At 35.9% G+C, this 19,949-nt stretch overlaps 1 protein-coding gene across 2 annotated transcripts in view; it reads right to left on the bottom strand.

The window, feature by feature from the left end:
• Nucleotides 1-19,501, bottom strand: part of fstl1b (follistatin-like 1b) — a 52,986-nt gene extending 33,485 nt beyond the window's left edge. Inside the window, exons 1-2 of one of the 2 annotated variants that reach the window (XM_051905138.1) lie at nucleotides 19,341-19,501; nucleotides 19,147-19,203 (exon numbers count right to left, since the gene is read on the bottom strand). In XM_051905138.1, coding sequence (XP_051761098.1) covers nucleotides 19,147-19,203; nucleotides 19,341-19,343 — 60 coding nt within the window. In that variant the 5' untranslated portion in view covers nucleotides 19,344-19,501. The remainder of the gene's footprint in view (nucleotides 1-19,146; nucleotides 19,204-19,340) is intronic. The other variant, XM_051905139.1, reaches the window with a different exon arrangement.
• Between the last annotated feature and the right edge of the window lie 448 nt (nucleotides 19,502-19,949).

The following is a 19,949-nucleotide window of genomic DNA, read 5'->3' on the forward strand; positions in this document are numbered from 1 at the left end:
TTCGCTAGTCATCAAGATATTTCAATGCAAATGTTTTCTTTTTTGTGTGTGTCCATACAGTATATTGGTCAATGACAAATAAGGATGTCTAAGATTGAGAAAATTACAAATCTTTGAGAAATAGCAAGTTAGTAGAAATCTAATCTTTGTATTTGTGTAGGTTTCAAACATTTATGACTCTAAAATGTCAAGTTTTGTAACCCTTGACCTTTTAATATTTTTCTTCTCCTTACACTATAGACGTATAAATCTAAATTGCACAAAATGCAGTTTTTATATCAACCTTTTAACTGTTAATTGTTTCTACTCAACTTTGTTGGTGAAATATAAACATTTAAACAAAAATTGAAACTGTAATAAATTGTTGACAGATTTATTCAAACATACATTAAATAATGAAGACATCATTAACAGGTTAAGTAAAAAATGAATTAATATGTAATACAGTGCATATATTTAACAAAATGCTCTTCTCTAGAGTTATATTTTCTAGCTAACTAATGTGAGTTTATGGACACTGAATGGCTTTCTTGAGCTAAATGTGACAATAAGTGACATTGTATAGCGTACAAGCTGTTTTGTTGATGTCTTTCCCCAGTTGAAAACACTGATTGAGCGATTGCGATTCATTTCAGTAAGTTGTAATGTATCTTTCAAAATACCTTCTGGTGTTCATCCATGTTATTTTGTGCTGTAACTAGTAGTAAAAAGGAGATGAAATGATCTGTTCATGTGTGCTTGATCCGTGCTGCCGCTTGAACTGAGGCGGCTTTAGTGATCTGTCATGCCACATTAAAGAAAGCCAAAACAACATATTATTTGAATTTTGTAAATAAAATGGACAGAATTTTAAAGTTAAGACATCTATCTATCTATCTATCTATCTATCTATCTATCTATCTATCTATCTATCCTCAAAAATTGAATAGTTGGATTTACTTAAAAAAGTAGTATCAAGTGGTTCCATGCAACTATATTGAGTAATTTGTACAAATAACAATTTAGTTGTATGAACAAAAGAAATTCAAGTAAAGCTGACAAAATTTGCTTCAGTAAATACAAATAATTTGAATTTGTCACTGTTACATAATATTTATATGTGCAGTTTACTTAATGTTATGTTAAATATATAAAAGATTATTACATAAGGTGAACACATTTATTGACTTAATTTACCTTATTTGCTTTACAAAATACACTCAAAAAATAACTTATGTCAACATTAATTTGTGAATTTCACTCAGCAATATTAGGTTGACTGAACAAACACTTATTAAGCTGACAATACTCATTTTTAGTAGAAACAACTTGGACAAATTAAGTTCATGTAATTACATGTAGAGTTTTTTTTTTAAGTAACGTGAACAAGGATGGTTTGAGTGAAAGGTCAACAGTGAAAGTTCATATTTTTGAAAGTTCATCCATCCATCCATCCATCTATCTATCTATATTGCAAATATCTGGAAAAATATCATGATGTTTTGGAGGTTATTCCATTTGACACCTGAAAACCTGAACTAACCTTGCCAAGTCATTAAAAAATATCTCAATTACTGACCTTGACACACAGTTTGGAGGGTCTTCTCTGTGATATAATTTCCTAGCTGTTTTATAAAAATGGCTTTCAGCATGTTGGTTATGCCACATGACATTTTAAAGAAATTACTTGAGAAATTATTTTATAGTTTTTCATGTTTTTAATAAGAAGTTTTTCTTTACAATTACAATCTCCAGAATGTGTTTACACATTCCAGACATTTCAGCCCCACAAAAATTGAATTTTAATTCAGAAATGAAAAACTCATCATAAAAGAGGTGTATTCAAGTCAGTCTGCATGAATTAGTATTTTTTAATGTATTTTTGAACAACTTAATCAAAAACAGTGGCATGCTATTGACCCATATGTATTTGACAACCCCAAGAGTCAGAGAGGATAATTAAAATTTCTAGCTGAAGGCTCATTTTATAAACATCATTAACTCTGTCCCCAAGACGCTAGATGACATATATTTGCATAAAGCACATTGATCTTACAACACAAACAACGTGAGAGGATCATACATCAGCTCCCGAATTAGGCATGCACACACTAAAAAATACACTCTAAAAATGCTGGGTTGTTGCATGTTTTGGTCAAATATGGACAAACCCAACCATCGGGTTTAAAATTTTAATTAAAAAAATTTAAACCGACAGTTGGGTTTGTCCATATTTGACCCAAACATGGTTTGAAACAACCTAGTATTTTTTAGAGTGTACATTTTACAGGCATACAAAGCTTGCTTTAGTAGTTTGCATTGTGAACAGATGTTATAAACCACATAACTGCTGTGGGAATGTGCTTCCACGATGACTAATCCCACTCATGATTGCTAATGTGTCATTATCCTCAATTGGGAGATAATGTTTTAAACCAATTGTGCCTGCATTTCCACATAACATACTTTACCTTTGCTCTATATGCTAGATAAATGGTTGCACATGGTAGGCTGGGAATTTGAACAGAGATTTTTCCTCATAAGAATGCAAATGTAGAAATCCTTCTCTAGACAAAGCCAAGCTTTCACTTCCTGACCTGCCCCCACACAGACACACTAAACCCGCGCATATAGTCCTGGTGCTGCTCACACATAGAGAGGGACATGCTGGGAGACTGTGGACTGGAAATGAGCAGGATAGAGAGGATGCGGGGGAAAAAGATAGCAACAGAGCTAAAGAGCATGAGAGAGTACAAACCACACTCAAGGCCTCCTTCTAGCATCACTGTAAGCTGATTACGTTAGATGAAAGGCATGTCAAGCAGCATCTATATAACTTTAGCAATCCAGCAAAGCCACGGCTGTGCAAGAATTCAAAGCACTCAAGTGCATTTCTGTGCACTAGTATACACTTACATGATAATAAGAAAGGGAGGTAAAGAGCCCTGGAGACAGAATGTATCACAAAAATATGATTGTTCTGGCCACTTTGTACTCATGTTGTCTAGCCAAAACAGGAAAAACTAATATTTCTAATTATATTTCATTATGTCTGCTTTTACCTGAAATTACAAGATCTAACACAGGGTTATGGAAAAATGATTTTTCAAAAAAGCGGTCCCACATTAAGGGAATGCTGAATCATTGGGGAATACATGAGTAGGGGTTGAATGGGGGAGGGGTAAAATTTGAATTTTTACTTAAAAAAAAAAAAAGACAAATTTGTACACATTTTCGTAAAGATAAACTAGCTAAAACTAGCCAAAAAGGGGGTTAATATCTAGAAAATTTGAATGCAGTGAAATGATTTTCAATTTTTTCTTTTAATGTTTTTAGAGATGTTTTTTAATGATTTGTGGCAAATGTTTAGTCAAACAATTTACATAGTTTCATGCTTTTGCAATTCAACAACATCATCATATCCCATATATTTGTGATCTTGATAGGTTATCACTTTGAGATAAAACCAATTTTATTCGCCACGTACAAATTTAACTCTCCCTTTTGCAAAACAAAAGTTAAAAAGTTATAAAGTTCCCCTATAATGCTTTTTCAAAAATTACCTTTCATGCAATGTGTAATGTAGCTGTCTGTGAATGTAAACGATTGGCAAAGTTGTGAAGCCGATAAATAAAGTGTGCATGATAAATAAAGTTACAATCGCTCAAAAGAAAGAAATGACTCTGAACAGCCTAAACGAGTCGTCAGGAATTTGAATCCCACTTCCGTGACAGCTACACATCACTGGGTAACATATTTACATAATGGCAGCCTATGTTCTACACAACTTGACACTTATCCATTAAAGATGTTAATGTCATTCACATTAGTGCTCGGCTAATATGCGCTGTTATTGATACAGTTAATAATACAGTTCCCACATGTGCACCGCAATATATACACATCGGGTTGTTGATGGACACACACTTGTTAATGCTAATGGTGAGGAATTGCAGTTGCAATATCTTATGATGAACATCAAACTGAGTAGCGTATCACTGAGAAACGTCCTGCTCAAGTCGTCCTTGCGATGAAGGCTTGAGTTAATTAACTAGTTCTTCCAATGTTGCATAATCGGACTCATGCTTAGATTGATTTTACAGTGTGTACAATGCTTTAGGAAGACTCCGGAGCTGAAGTTCAGTTCTGGCAATTGGCGGTTCGTTTCCGACAGGCGCTATAAGCGGTAGACCAATCGCAACAGACTGGGCCATTTGACCAATCAGAGCATAGCAGGCTCTCGGAAGCAAACTACACTACCAAATCTAGTGCACTACATTACCCACACACCTCTGGTCAAGGTCTATAAGTAAATCTCACTTCCTTTGTTTCTTTTGAATTGATGAGGTGTGGGTGTTTGAATGGAAACCCAACCACTGAGTTTTTCCATAGGATGTAAGATAATTGTAAAGTAAGATAATTGTATTATTTATTTGAATTATTCGGATTTGATATTCAATTATCTTTACAATTAACTAAGACTTTTAAACATACTGAATTTGATGACAGTAAAAAGACTGGTGTTTGTCAGACGTGCCACCAAGTTTCTACATTCCCAATGAACTTTTTAGATACAATTAGCATCAGATATTCAACAACTACTGTATAATGAATAAAGGTAAAAGCATTGTGTGTAATACGGCTCTAAACAACATGGCGTGTAGATTTAAAATAAATCAATGGCCTTGTTAGACAGTGACTGCTGTACTGCTGACCTAGCGCCATTACACAACTCTGATGCTCCATCTCATTTCGAAGGCTGTCCCCTCCAGACATCAAATTTGTCAGCTGCATACGTCATTGAGGCTGCTTCATTTCAGTAAACTGACCACTACATTCCAAAGTTATTAAGAAATTACAACAATTTTCAATTCACTCAATTTTATAATTGTTACTGTTCTGAAATAAGACGTCCTTTATGATGAATGCGGCAGAGTCCGCACATGACATGCAGGAAAAAATATATATTGTGGCCACAAACAAACAATTCGTTACTTCGACAATTCGACTTACTAATATGTCAGCATGTTTTACTTATCTATATGAATTTTACTTTTAGTTTTACTAATCTTTTAATTTTACTAATCTATACTAATTACTACAACGTGGCCATGATTTACTATTGAGAGAACATACTATTATATTTTGTGCACATTTTACTAATTCGCTCCCTCGTTTTAAGTAAATCGTGTGCAAAATAACTTGTTCCCTCGATAGCAAATCATGGCCATGTTGTGGTTAGTATCTATAGTATATTAAATCCCCAAGAAGCCGTGGTTTACAGTGAATTTAAACAGCTAAGGGGCGTTGTTAGGCACGATGCAGAGCGGAGTGCCTAAAACCCCCTTAGCTGTTATAAAATCACTGTAAACCACGGCTTCACGGGGGTTATTGCTTTTATAAAATGGTTACCACACAATACAAATATTAAAGCCAAAAATATGTATCAATGCAACTTTCATTTAAAATCATTAAAAGGCTTCCTTCCACTGGGAAAAAAGTCCCTGTGAACAGCAACAGAAGTTACATTTATTACGGCAAAGATTGCGGCAAAGATTGTCTTTATGAGCGAGTAACTCAGTCGCAAAGACTTTTATATTGAAACTTGTTGTGAACACGGAACAAGACGCAAATGACAAATGCTTTGACTAGCGCTGTCAGTGTCAGCAGGGCTCGGGAATACCCATTAAAAGTTAAAAGGACAAGATTGCAGCGGACATTCAAACAGAACGAGAAAATGCTAAATCTGAATGCAGGTAATAAACTCTCTCACAATACTCTTCTACATAATGCAGCTTCAATGAACAAAATCAGTACAAACATGTTTACGTTGCTAAGAGTGGTTGCTAAGACAGACGCAGCAACATATACATTCAGTGGAGAACGAATTCTTTATTCGTGGCCACGATATATATTTTTATGTCCGCATGTCATGTTTTTTATTTTTTCCTTTTAAATGGAAATTTAAATGTAAAAATCAGTTTGATTTGCCCTGAAACCTTGAGCATTCTGGGTGTGTAGTTAATGTTTGATATTTAAAAGATGATGTCAGAGCTAATGAGCACAAGTTCTCTCTCAAGTATGCAATGGTATGATGTCATTTCTTAAGCTTTTCTCTTCCCTCACTCATTTGTCTTTTATTTTTCTCTCCACATTTCTTTTCTATTGACATTCTTGCTGAACTCAGTTTGAATTTCCCACAAACAACAGCATTACTTACTTCCAGTCAATAGAAATGCCTTCTAAAGAGAGAGCAGGGAGGACAGAGAGGAATTCCTCTCTGCTAAATTCTCTCATGGGTCTCTCCATGGAGTCTGTCCTGTTTCAAACATGTCAGTTATATGGGTCAGAGGAGCTGTCACAAATATGCAGATGAAATTCCAGTGCACTAAAACTGCTCTCAAACACACTGCATGCTTTTTGTTATGATTTTTAATTGTTAAAACGTCTGACTGTTACATTAAAACTAGCTCATGATGTTTATGGTCTCCCAACATATCCATCAGACAAAAAGAGAGTGCCGTCCCATCTGTGCATTCTTGCTCATTTTTCTCCGTTATTGGAATGGAACGCCAGTGATGTCATTCTATTCTAATGCATCACATTCCAGGTTCTATGGAGCTCTGAGTTAAAGGCGGCGCTGCATGATGCCTCAGGAGTGTGCTCTCAATGACACAGGCACAAAGGAACAGAGTGTGTGAATGTGAGAGAGCTCTTAAAAGTTCCAATGAGCCACGCAGATTCTTCTGTAGCAATGGGACAGAGACAAGATGAACTGCAAATGTGCATTGGGAGGGGGTGTACACAGGACTCAAGAAAGATAACAGCATTCTTTTTCCCCATTTCAGTTGTCTAAAAAGACTAGCTAGACTTGGCTAAAAGGCTAGACTAACCTGGCTAAAACTAGGTTTGAATTTGCTGAAGGAACTAAATACCAGTGCTTGCAGACAACGAAAAATGACATTGTATAGCAATTTGGTCAAAAATTTAATGTCGAAATTTCAATGCTTATAGTAAAAAAACAGACATAACACGAAGCCCAATGAGTGGATTATAGCATATAGCAAGGGTTTTCAAACCCCCAAATTTGCATGGCATCTTGAAAGTATTTTTTTTTTAAATATGATATTATAAATACTATATATATATATATATAACACATACATACATTTGTTTCCAATATTAAATATTTGGCTTTTACATTAAAATTGTACTAAAGCAAGCTGCTAACTCTTTCTTCACCATTGATGGAATTTTACGTGAATTTTACAACAAAATGCAATCCATGCGGCAATCCATGTTTTCACTGTTATATGTTAGGGGGCGCTGTTACGCATCTTCTGAAAGAGTACAGAATCTCCTGATCAAAATGCTGGTGAAGCAGCAGAAACAAAGATAGAAGCATTGCTTACGCACATGTAAAATATTGCGATCATCAAACATTAAACAGCATATAAATCAAAACTGCCTAACCTTACTGAATGAAATGTCAACCCAGCATGATTGTGTCAATGACATTACTAAATGGGCCCAAGAATACTTCCAGAAACCACTGTTGGTAAACACAATCCGCCGTGCCATCTGCAGATGCTAACTAAAGCTCTATCATGCAAAAAGGAAGCCATATGTGAACATGGTCCAGAAGCGCCGTCGTGTCCTGTGGGCCAAGGCTCATTTAAAATGGACTGTTTCAAAGTGGAAAAGTGTTCTATGGACAGACGAGTCCAAATTTGACATTCTTGTTGGAAATCACGGACGCCATGTCCTCTGGGCTAAAGAGGAGGGAGACATTCCAGCGTGTTATCAGCGTTCTGGTGAAAAGCCAGCATCTCTGATGGTATGGGGGTGCATAAGTGCATACGGTATGGGCAGTTTGCCTGTTCTGGAAGGCACTATGAATGCTGAAAGGTATATAAAGGTTTTAGAGCAACATTAAATTAAAAATATGTCAAAGACAACCACAAACTCTTCAGCAGCTGGAAACCTATATCAGGCAAGAATGGGACCAAATTCCAACACCAAAACTCCAGAAACTCATAACCTCGATGCATAGACGTCTTCAAACTGTTTTGAAAAGAAGAGAAGATGCTACACCATGGTAAACATGCCCCCGTCCCAACTATTTTGAGACCTGTAGCAGGCATCAAATTTGAAATTTTGTGCATAAAATTGTAAAATTTCTCAGTTTAAACATTTGTTATGTTATCTATGTTCTATTGTGGATAAAATATTGGCTCATGTGATTTGAAAATCTTTTAGTTTTCATTTTATTCATATTTAAAAAAACGTCCCAACTTTTCCGGAATTCGGGTTGTACAAATTTGTTTGTTTACAAGCAGAGACCCTGTTCTTTATTTTGATATATAGATTTGATATATATGTTTGTTCAGATATTCATGCAACAAAATATTCCGGGGGCTATGACATTTTTGTGAAAATGATCAAAAATGCTGGCGCTGACTGGCAATTTTATTTATTTATTTATTTTTTTAATGCTGGCTGGAAAAGAGTTAAGATGTTATCTAGAAGATGTTTACTTTTAAATAAGTTAACAGTGTACCTTAAATTAAGAACCCCATGGAATAAAAGAATCACTATTGATCTCGTGATTTCTGACCAGACTTTAGAAAGAATGCATAATGAAATGGTAATGTATGTTAAATGTTATTATTAAACACAGGATCTTCTTGGTTATCTAAGATTGTATTATCTACAAAACAAAACAGCCTGTAGCATGTTAAGTAGCCCAGGCTGAATTATTTGCAAAAATTATTTGAGTAAGTCAATAAGTGCTACTGTAATAAAATATTAGCTCCCACAAGTGAATCCAAAAAACAATCTTATCGGCGAAGTGACACAATTTTAATGTCCATTCAGCAGTTTCCAAATCTGGTCTTGGCAATAGGATGGTGGATGGACGCCAGCACACTGCGGGCAGCGTGGGACAGTCTTTTTCTTTTTTATTTCCTACATTTCAGCTGCTGTAATTACACGTTCTTTCTTTTTCTCTCCTCCATCTCTCTCTTTAAAACTTCCTTTCAAGTGGTACCATCTCTCGCTGCACCTCAGTGAATCAATCCATTTTATTCCTCTCTGGTCTCTAGTCTTTTGTCTCATTTTGGCTGTCGCTCAGGATTACAGCCAGTCTTCTGCTTTTGGTAGATCCCGCCAACTTCTCTCTTTCACCCAAGTTACTTTTCTCAATCTATCTCCCGCCTACCATCTGAATCTAGGCTCTGTTCCAGCCGTCCCGGCTTGTCTGCTGCGGTTCTCTCTGAAGGGTCATGGACTGGGAGAGCTAGGTTAATGGCTGACATGTGTTTGGGGAAGGAAGTGTGCTTGTTTTCAGTCCCACATTCTTACCAATGGCCTTGTTCTTTGTACAAGGCGCCATAATATGGTGAAGGACCTGTCTGCGGGTAGATGGGTGTTGTATTCTCAATCAGAGATTGATACACAATGCTGTGTTTTCTTAGCTATCATTAACATCTCTTTAGCTGTGTATTATGGTAATGTATTCAAAGTACAAACAAAGGCGTTTTATGGTCCCATGAGGCCCCAGGACACCACACTCTTGTCCCCCACTAGACGCCTGACGCAAGTCTGCAGTATTTTACATTGTCATAGATTGTAGTCAACCTACTTTTGTTGAACTGTTTTTACTGTTTAACTCTCTCAATAGTTTAGCATGTTAATGGACGTGACAGTGTTAATGTATTTGGTCTTAGCAGAGTAGATCTGCTATACACAGTTGAATATTGCTGATGCAGCTGCAGAACAAGTACAGAGACTTGCTACTGTCAATACATTCACAGAACATGACATACTGCTGCAGCATAAATAGCATACATGAAATTACCCAGAGCAGATCTAGACAGGTGGAGCTGGGGAAGGTGGAGGGTTTAAAGCAGTGTAACACCATGTCTACACCGGACACGAGCGGCGTGACACGATGCGTCAAAAGATAATAGAACCCATTATAATCAGTGATATTGTCTACACTGGATGCGGCGTGACGTGACACAACAAATTCCCAACAGTAAACGGATTCCCCGTTCTATTTCTGACGTAGTCCAAGTGCTTTGCAACAGTCGGTTTGTCGCGTTCAGTGTCGACAGCTTTTAACTGTTGCGGATGCGGAGCGAAAAAAGTCGCATCTGGTGTAGACACGGTGTAAGACTTGCTTACAGCAAACACTGACCCAGACTATTTAATTGCTGAGGAAACAATTTCATTGGCTGCAGATGCAGCAGAGACCAATCAGCTTGTGCCGTGTAGTAAATTATGTGATTGCTAGCAGATTCCATTAAGGACCTATCAGCCTGTGCCCTCTGGAGTTTCATGAATGAACTAGATATTTATTGTCTGAAATGTTTGTATTTATTGTTAGTGTCTACCGGACAAAATGTTATATTTCAAATGATAATTGATAAGTGAAGGATGAGGAGAAATAAAGAGCAGCATGAAGAGAAAAAATTTTGTCAGTCAAAAAAATATTGACGAAGTACTCTCTAAGATATTAAATTTGAATAATTTATCAACACATTTGCATGTTAAGTTTGCTGATGTTAGTTAATTATTACATGGCATGCAAGTAAACAAATATATATATATATATATATATATATATATATATATATATATATTTTTTTTTTTAAAGGTTTAGGATTTTTTTTATTTTGATACACAATAACATAGGTTAAGTTAAGGTTTAGGGGTGGGTTCAAAGTTAGTACCTAGTTAGTGTCATTACTACAATAAGTACATAGTATGGTCATGTGAAACAGGACTGTAAAATAAATAACCGATTAGTGGAGTTTTTTAAGTATAAACTATGATTATTTTTAAGGAAAAACACATGCATTCTGTTGTACTCTGTCTGTCTAGCTGAACTAAGAAATGTGTCAGGGTCTGCTGGACCCTAATTACACAGGGCTTTCTTGGGACGTTGTTTACACATCCCGTTTTGATAACCTGTAATTTTGAGTAGAACAACAAGTACCACAAAAAATAGTTTATTTTGGATATAACCAAGAAAATACAGTGGGCTAAATGTCTCTTTATTATGTCTTCCTTTACTCTCTTTGTCCCTGTATCACCTTGTGTACCAGTATCACAATAAGCAGAGCTAAACTTCTTGATCTCTTGTGTAATTTCCTTCATCACCTCATCCTTCCCACTGTCTGTTCCTCCCTCTCATTACAAGGCTCTTTCAAGCTCTGATAGCTACAAAACAAGGCCATAAAACACCAGCACAAAGCCAGTGACAAGACTATGCTCTTTCATAGAGAGACTTGGGGGAGGGAAATGACGAAGGAAAACGTTTGAGAGAAAACAGATGGTAAACAATGCAAACTACAGAACACTGATGAAGGACATATGAGAGAAAACAAAGAAAACGAGTGGAATCAAGATAAGAGTGAAAGCTTATCAAACATGAGGCATGTTTGTGACAGACAGAAAAGTGACAGAGAGAAAAACTAAATAAAAACAGAAAAGAAGGGATATGTATGAAATGTTTTTTTTTAAAGTTTATATGCAGCAGATGGCTTTCAGACATTAAATATTTTACAGCTCAAAAGCAACAATGAGCAACACAACAACCATAGCAGGTTTGCATCAGCCCTGTTCTTCAAACAAAAGACTTTTTTTGTCCGCACTAAAGTTCGTTTTTAGCATTTAGTTGTTTCTGTCAGTCTAAACCAACACATGACCAGGTCCAAACAGAATCTGCAGACATTTTTGTATTTTAATTGCTGATTTTGAAGGGTAATCTGCAGATTGGATGTAAGCTAAAATGTGTTAAATGGAACTATGTGCCATACTTTTATTGGTACCAATCGGATATCCAATTATGTGGAAATCCGCCAACATTTTAATCAATCATTGCATTCAGATTCTATAAGGGCCTGCAAATGACTATTAAAATGGGACAAAATGTTAAATTAACAGACAAACAATTCCCCTTTTTACTGTATATAGTCACGCTTGATCATTCAAAAACAATCTGAACAATATTCTGTTGGGTTAAGAGAGCATACCATGTATTATACAGAGACTGAGATGAGAAGCTTGTACTTAGTATTTTCTAAATTTCAAACATTTCAATAAAAAAAGAAAAGCAAAGACTGATCAAGCATCTGATGAGATTCGTCATGAAAAAATTTACATTTTAGACATTTTAGCTCTCAATTTAGTTTACATTTACATTTATGCGTTTAACAGATGCTTAAAGCGACTTACAAAAGAGGAACTAAAACAATTCTTTAAAAAGTCAACGTAATATACAAATCCAGGTTGATTAGACAACTAGATTAGGAAGCAGGCTAGAGAAGAGGAAAATATTTTTTAGGGTCTCTTGCCTGTGTCTTGTTGGTACATCTGCGAGTGTGTTTATATCCCCTTAATAAAAGATTGACCAGCTGTTTGTGGACACTAGACTCACACCCTGAGGGAGTAAAAATTCCTTCTGCCAGATCCTCATTGCAAGAGATTACTGAAAGCATTTTTGTGAAGCTTATAAATACTGACTGTGCTGACAGGAAAAATGCTGTGTATTATTATATGGAGGTATGCAGACAACAACTCCAAATCCAATGTTTCAGTAACATCCTGTCAAATAAAGGTTGGAATACACTACACAAATTTTCAAATCTGAACAGATTTTAAAACACTAGGCATCATACTCTTGCCGACTGGGCCTTGTGCACTAAACAACTGAGGGTCACGCACTTTCAAGTTGTTCCAAACACCACAAACACATGCAGAATCGTGTGCCTCTTTACTAGGAGACACACAATGAATAAAAAAATATGTGTTCTAAAATCAGCTCAAATTATCAATGGGCCCATTTACACCTGGTCACTTCATGTGTTTTCTCTGACCGGATAGCTGTCAGATCATGAAAATACCAGGTGTAAATGCCCTCCAAAATGCATTTAAATTTGAGACTGATTTCAATCTGATCACTCAAACCACTTCAGGAGGTGGTTTGAGATGAATTCCACATGAAATGTAAATGCATTACTCCTCCCAAAATAACAACCATGGGAGAGCGCGTTACCGGCTCCTGTTAGCCAATTATGACATCGCCTGCCACAAATGAGTAGCCTATCTCTTCAGCGAGGCCGTGCGTGCAAAGTGCCACAAATGAAACAGAAAAGTTCGACGTCGCATCCTGAAGTCAACACACAATCATTTTCATTAAATGTAGTAACACCAAATGATCTTACCAGTGCTGATGCCGCTCTCTCTCCTACTGAGGTAGCTGATGATACATAAAATGTAGTTCATACCTGTTGCTTTCATTGATGTGAACTCCTCAAATTTGTAAGATCAGATTTATATATATATATTTTTTTTTGTGGGGATACATTTATGTGGCCAAGTGTAAATAGAACAGTTTTAATAAATCAGAAAAAACTCAGGTGTAAATAGGCCCAAAAATGACCAGGCATAAATAGGTCCAATAACACAACGTTTTACATCCCCTGGATGGAATCTGAAGCTAAAAAAAAAAAAAAAAAAAAAAGCCCTTTATACACTGATTTTCTATGAACTCTGCTAACTTATATCTGCTCTGACTTTCAGCAACTGGCTTCGACTTGTCCAGATTGTAAATGGAGGCAAAAATCTGTGAAATTGTATAGTGTATTCCAGCTTTTAGATGCCTTCATCTGGTTGATGGCAGCAGATGTGTCCTTTGTGTGCGTTTTGGCGGGTGGTGGAAATAATGAAAGAATAAAAATGTTAACTAATTAAAAAAACATATACATTGTTAGCCTGTAGAAGTATTGTTGTCATTAAAAATTGTTCGGTTATTGCCAAAATGGTTATTTAACTGGCTAGCTTCAGCGGTTAGCCCTGCTGTTAGATGCAAAAAATCCTGTTTCTCCATTGATGGTAATTCTCAAAGGTAGCTGTGTATTCTGACAAAACATTTTTTTATTTTTTTGGCAAGTCACATTTACATAGATTTCAAAGGGTTTCATTGAGATGAATGGGAATGCTAACAGTCAGTTCTCATCAGGTCTTTCTGACCTCCTTGGTTATTTCCTAAGCTCATGCGAATGTGCTCGAGATCATTAGACATGACGCTATGGTGCCTTGGAAGCCTGTCTGAAACCAGTTTCCATTTGAGGGGCCTTTATACAAAGACACTAAGTCATTGACTGACTGGGCAGTGAGGCAGCGAGGCAGCTGGCTTTTCTGGCACAACCACTAACATGTGTTAGGAACAAAATTATAGCAATAGTGCACATACATTTGAAAGGCAAAGGCAATACATTGGGAAAGATCAAAACAATAATTTCTGTATATAGTTGAAATCACAGCAGATCATTACCCTCAGTAAAGATCACTATAGCTCCAGCAGACGGGGCACTGGGGCACTGTGACCCTGACAGTGTCCTCTTTCACTACACCTCTCTTTTCCCCTACCTCACTCTCTCTTTCTCCCTCATTTTCTTTTTCCCTCGGTAACTTCTATTTTTATCAGGGCTTAAAGCGCAGTCAATTCACCTGCTGTAAGGCAGCAGAGAAACGCAGGTAGAAAGCAACTCAAAACTCTAGGAGCAGTTTAGATAACTGCATTATCCTGCCTCTGCTATTACATTTAGCCGTTTTAAAAAAAGAGCCTCGAGAAGAGCTGAAATTCATTCTCCTCCACAGTTTGTGATAATGTGTTTGTGTGTGTGCGTGACAATGTTTCATATTCTGAACAGTGTTTTCTTCTATTTTCTTTAATGTATCCTGTAAACAACAGAGAACCAGAGAGACAGAGTATAAGACTGAAAGCTATTTTTTGGATTCTTTTTTTTTTTTTTTTTTTTGCCCACACAAGAATTTTCCTTTACAGGTTGATAGGTATGTATAATTTACTCAAAAAAAAAAAAAAAAAAAAACATTTACACACCTTCATGTCATTCTAAACCTGTATGACTTTCAGGTGTCATTGTGTTTTGTTTTGTCCATACAATGAAAGTCAATGATAACCAAAAGTGCTTGGTTACCACCATTCTTCAAAGTCATGCAGACAACATGAGTTTGAGTAAATGATGACAGAAGTGATGATTTATCCCTTTAATGATTTAAATTTTCTTGCTGACAAATCATAAAACCTCCAAAAGAGTGCAACAGTAGTGTTGAGAACATAAAACCCATTCATTTCCTTAATATATAGACAATCGTTTGGCAATAATGTGCAAACCTTTCTTTTAGGACCTGCCACAAAAGATTGTTACACAGTGATATGAGCTACTGTAGATGCCATAAGTTGAAGTTATTTAATGAAAAAAAAAAAAAAAAAAATCGAGTTCCTGGTGAAAAACTACACTACCCAATCATAGAAGCTGCTATTACCATGCAATACTTCAGAATTAAAATTTCCTGATAATTTACTCACCCCCATGTCATCCAAGATGTCTTTCTTTCTTCAGTCGAAAAGAAATTAAGGTTTTTGAAGAAAACATTCCAGGATTTTTCTCCATATAGTGGAATTGCAGTTTCAGTGCAGCTTCAAAGGGCTCTACACCAGTGGTTCTCAACTCCAGTCCTCGGGACCCACTGCTCTGCACATTTTGTATGTCTCTTTTTACACACTTAGTTCAGTTCATGGAGCTCTCTCCTAACAAGCTGATGATCTGAATCAGATGTGGTAAATAAGGGAGACATACAAAATGTGCAAAGCAGTGGGTCCCGGGGACTGGAGTTGCGAAAGACTGCTCTACACGATCCAAGCCGAGGAATAAGGGTCTTGTCTAGCAAAACGATCTGTCATTTTCTAAAAAAAATAAAAATGTATATACTTTTTAACCACAAATGCTCATCTTGCACTGCTCTGCGTTGCGCCACACATTACATAATCATGTTGGAAAGGTCACTTGTGATGTAGGCAGAAGTACCGATCCAGTAACGCCCTTTATAAAAAAAGGTAAAACAACGATGTCTGATGATTTTGAAGTGGGAGGAGAAAATGAGATTTTCGTCCTACCGCGGTACGTCCGTCTACATCACGTGTGACCTTTCCAACATGATTATGTAATGTGTGGCACATCGCAGAGCAAGACAAGCATTTGTGGTTAAAAAGCATATACATTTTTTTTTTTTTTTTTTTTTTTAGAAAATGACAGATCGTTTCACTAGATTCCTCAGCTGGGATCGCGTAGAGCGCTTTGAAGCTGCACTGAAACTGCAATTTGGACCTTCAATGCGTTGGTAGCCATTGACCTCTACTATATGGAGAAAAATCCTGGAATGTTTTCCTCAAAAACCTTCATTTCTTTTCGACTGAAGAAAGAAAGACATAAACATCTTGGATAACATGGGGGTGAGTGAATTATCAGGAAATTTTAATTCTGAAGTGAACTAATCCTTTAACTTGGCAGAAATCGACAACTTCCTTGCGAATGATGTAATTCTACACTCTCAAACTATTTTTATATTGATCTATATCTAAATATTTCACAACACAATTGTTATTATGCTCAAAATCAATACTTTAAAAAGTTATACTGTAACCTCATTTTTGATTCAATTACATCATTCACAATATTTTATTGGATAATTAATTCTGAATATTAAAAAAAATTATCTACACAGTCTTTCATTTTTAGTCTAATTTTCATATACTTTTTTGCTTAAATTTATGATTTATATTGAAGCTAGTTTGTTTCTCTTTGAAACTTCTTTACAAATCCATATAAAAAGAAAATTAAGGGGGGAGATTCAAGGTCAATGAAAATGGTCTGAATTGTGATCACAGTCTATATGCACATAATCACAAACAATGAAGATTCCAATACTGTATACATTACACACACACACACACACACGCACACACACACAACCACACCACACCACACATCAACCAACTATAAAATCCTCCAAGCACAAACTATATTTGTAGGAGTAGGAAATTCAGTGTGTTTTAATTTGGGGTGACACTCTTTAAGAGCTTGTCTATGTAAGCAGCATATCATGCCTTTAGGGAACACAAGCTCTGACAGCTCCAAAGCCCCCACTGAGAGAGATACAAGATAGAGACAAACCACAGCATGAACTGCATGAATAGCGGAGGAAAGAATCATGCAGGTTGCATGACACCCATTATGAGTTGCTGTTCTTTTAGCTTAAGTGTTTTCTTATCAAGCCTGTCAGCATGAAATTACTTACACATAATTCTAGTGCGGTCTACCACACAATATTGTGCATGTTGTAATACAATAGCATGCTCTAACTACAAATGCAGTCTCCATTCAAATTAAAAAATAATGCTTGGGAATCTCATGCGATACATTTTTAAAACTAAAGGCACTTTGTTTTTAACACACAGTATATTTGTGCTTGTTTGAGAAACTGCAGATGTTTTACACAGGAAGTACATTCTTGATGCGTGTGTCATTGGCATTCGGGACAACTTTCACCAAAATGTGTGTTGTTTGTTTCGAAACATAAAAGTAAAAAATTATGAAAAATAAATGCTTAAGTCATTTTTACAGTGCATATAAATTAAAATATAGTGCAAGAATGTTTGTGTTTGCATCAGTTGAGTTCCTCTTGTTGTGTGGCTTAAATGCAGCTCACCTGGCAGGCTGCACTACAGAGCGTAAGAACACAATTAACACAACACTGACAAAAACAACATATGGCCCCCATCAGCAGCTGCATCTGAACACTGAAATCAGTGTAAACTCACTGGCCAAACACCACCTAACATGTTGTTATCTGATTGGTTTTAACAGCTGTCTGTTTACAGCTCTTTTGAATTCCCAATATAAAGGCCACCAAGCTCTCACCACACACAGAGTTCATTAACCACACAAACACAAACCAAGTGATGTAAATGCGTGTTGTGACAGATGCATCTTGACATCTCAGCTGGTCCAACATTCTTTATAAATAGCCCCTTAATATATGCACTTTATATATTATTTTTATTCACTGAATAAAAAATATGTGCATGACACTAAGTCTGATAAAATGTAATGTATTTTTAGGTTAAATTTAATTAATATATTTACCAAATATTGATCTATAAATACAAAAATAAAATAAAAACATAAAAAAAAAAAAAAATTCACATCATTTCACACCATTTCACATCAAAACTATATATAAAATAGTAAACATATTACTAGTAGTCAGTGCTGGGTAGTAACTGATTAAATGTATTACATAAAAAGATTCCAAAAATTAATAAATTAATTGCGTTTTAAAATACTCGTAATCAGACTACAGTTACTTTTTTTATTGACTACATAATTCATTGATAAATGATAATTCATTGCTAAGTCGATAATAATAATAATATTAATACTAATAATCAATAATAAAATCCACAGTTTTCTGATGTCAGCTAATGGTCATATGACATGCAGGTAAACAAAATATTTTTTAAAATCTTTTTTTTCACTAAGTCTTTTGTTTTGATTGTTTTTATTTTTAATTATTATTTAATTACTTAATAGCTTTTCATTAAACTTGCCAACCTGGGAAACCCTTATGTAATGTAATAGCCTATTTAATGCACTTCATGTTGTTGATAAAGAATGGAATATATTTTCTTTCTCTTTGCATTTTCATATTAATATGGTATCAGATTGTATTATTCAAAACAATGTGATAAACGAGTTAGGTCAAAAGTAATCAAAAAGTAGTTAGATTATAGCCTACTACCTTAAATGTGTAATGTAATGGATTATGTTACTAACTTTGTCATGCAATTTAGAATCGGTAACCAACGACAATTTGTAAGTAATCTACGCAGCAGTGGTAGTAGTAATATCATTAGGCAACTGCACAACTGATCATGTGATGTCAACATGACGCCGCCCATGAGGTTGCGACCCGCTCCATGCAGAATAACCCCCTTTTTTTTCTAGAATACGGATGTCTGGAGTGTAAGCAAACATCATTAAACATGCTGTCCATTATGTGTAAAACTTTTTCAATTAGCAAAAAATGACTGAGTTCAGCTTTAATATAATAATTATTAGCCTACCGCTTTTTGTTCTAAGTTGTTAGTTGACCGGACTCAGGTTTCTTCTATAGTTCATTAGGTACAAGTTTGATTTCAGAGACACTGTAATCCGGTTTCCCCATAAACACATTTCCCCCCAAAAAAGCTCTTCTCCTTATCGAATGCGGGCTTCATACAGGCTAACTTACCTCAGCATGACAGCAGACTACAGCCAGGAGGAAAAGCACGGGTAAACATCGAAACATCTGTAACGGGCGTAGCGGGCGGAGAGAAGAAAGAGAAGGGATGAAAATACATTACAAACAGAGAAAGCGTTCAAAGCAATACAACACAAGTTGTTTAGACGGTGTAAAATGTTGTAAATAGTGTTCAGGTTTCTCACCATTTTTGTAAGAAAAGCCGATTGAGTGTGTTGAAGGAGGGAAAGCGCGGCGTCTCGGTCCGCTGTAGATGTGGATCTGAGGATGTGATCGCAGGAAACTCGAGCAGCGCTCAGGAATCTGTTTCTTCCCCCTCCGTGACGTGACGTGGCCCGTGAAAAAGCCGTGGAGCAGATCCAGATAAAGAGCACACACTCAAATTCACACACTCCTCAGTGAGTGACCGACTTAAACTACAAAAGCTTTACTTTGAAGAGCCTACCATTTTATATTAGTCCATATTACATGAAAATTAATGATTGCAAAGCAACATAATATTGTTTTAGGTCAAATAATAGTTATAAAAGTTGTAAGCGCACATATAAAAGGAGAGAGAGAGAGGTTAATGTGATAGGCATATACTACATGGATAAATAAAGACAGATTCTGCGTCCAGTGTGGCTACGAAAACAAATAGAACAAAGAAAATCAATCGCAAATCAGTATGTAAAAAGATGTAAAAATAAATAAATAAATAAATAAATGCAAATATGTCATCGCTGTCAGTTACATTTTGAATGCTGCTGAGCATTCATTTATGGCTGAGATTTTAATTTTCTTCAGAAATATGT

Source organism: Ctenopharyngodon idella, chromosome 9, assembly GCF_019924925.1.
Source record: "Ctenopharyngodon idella isolate HZGC_01 chromosome 9, HZGC01, whole genome shotgun sequence".
Taxonomy (NCBI): domain Eukaryota; kingdom Metazoa; phylum Chordata; class Actinopteri; order Cypriniformes; family Xenocyprididae; genus Ctenopharyngodon; species Ctenopharyngodon idella.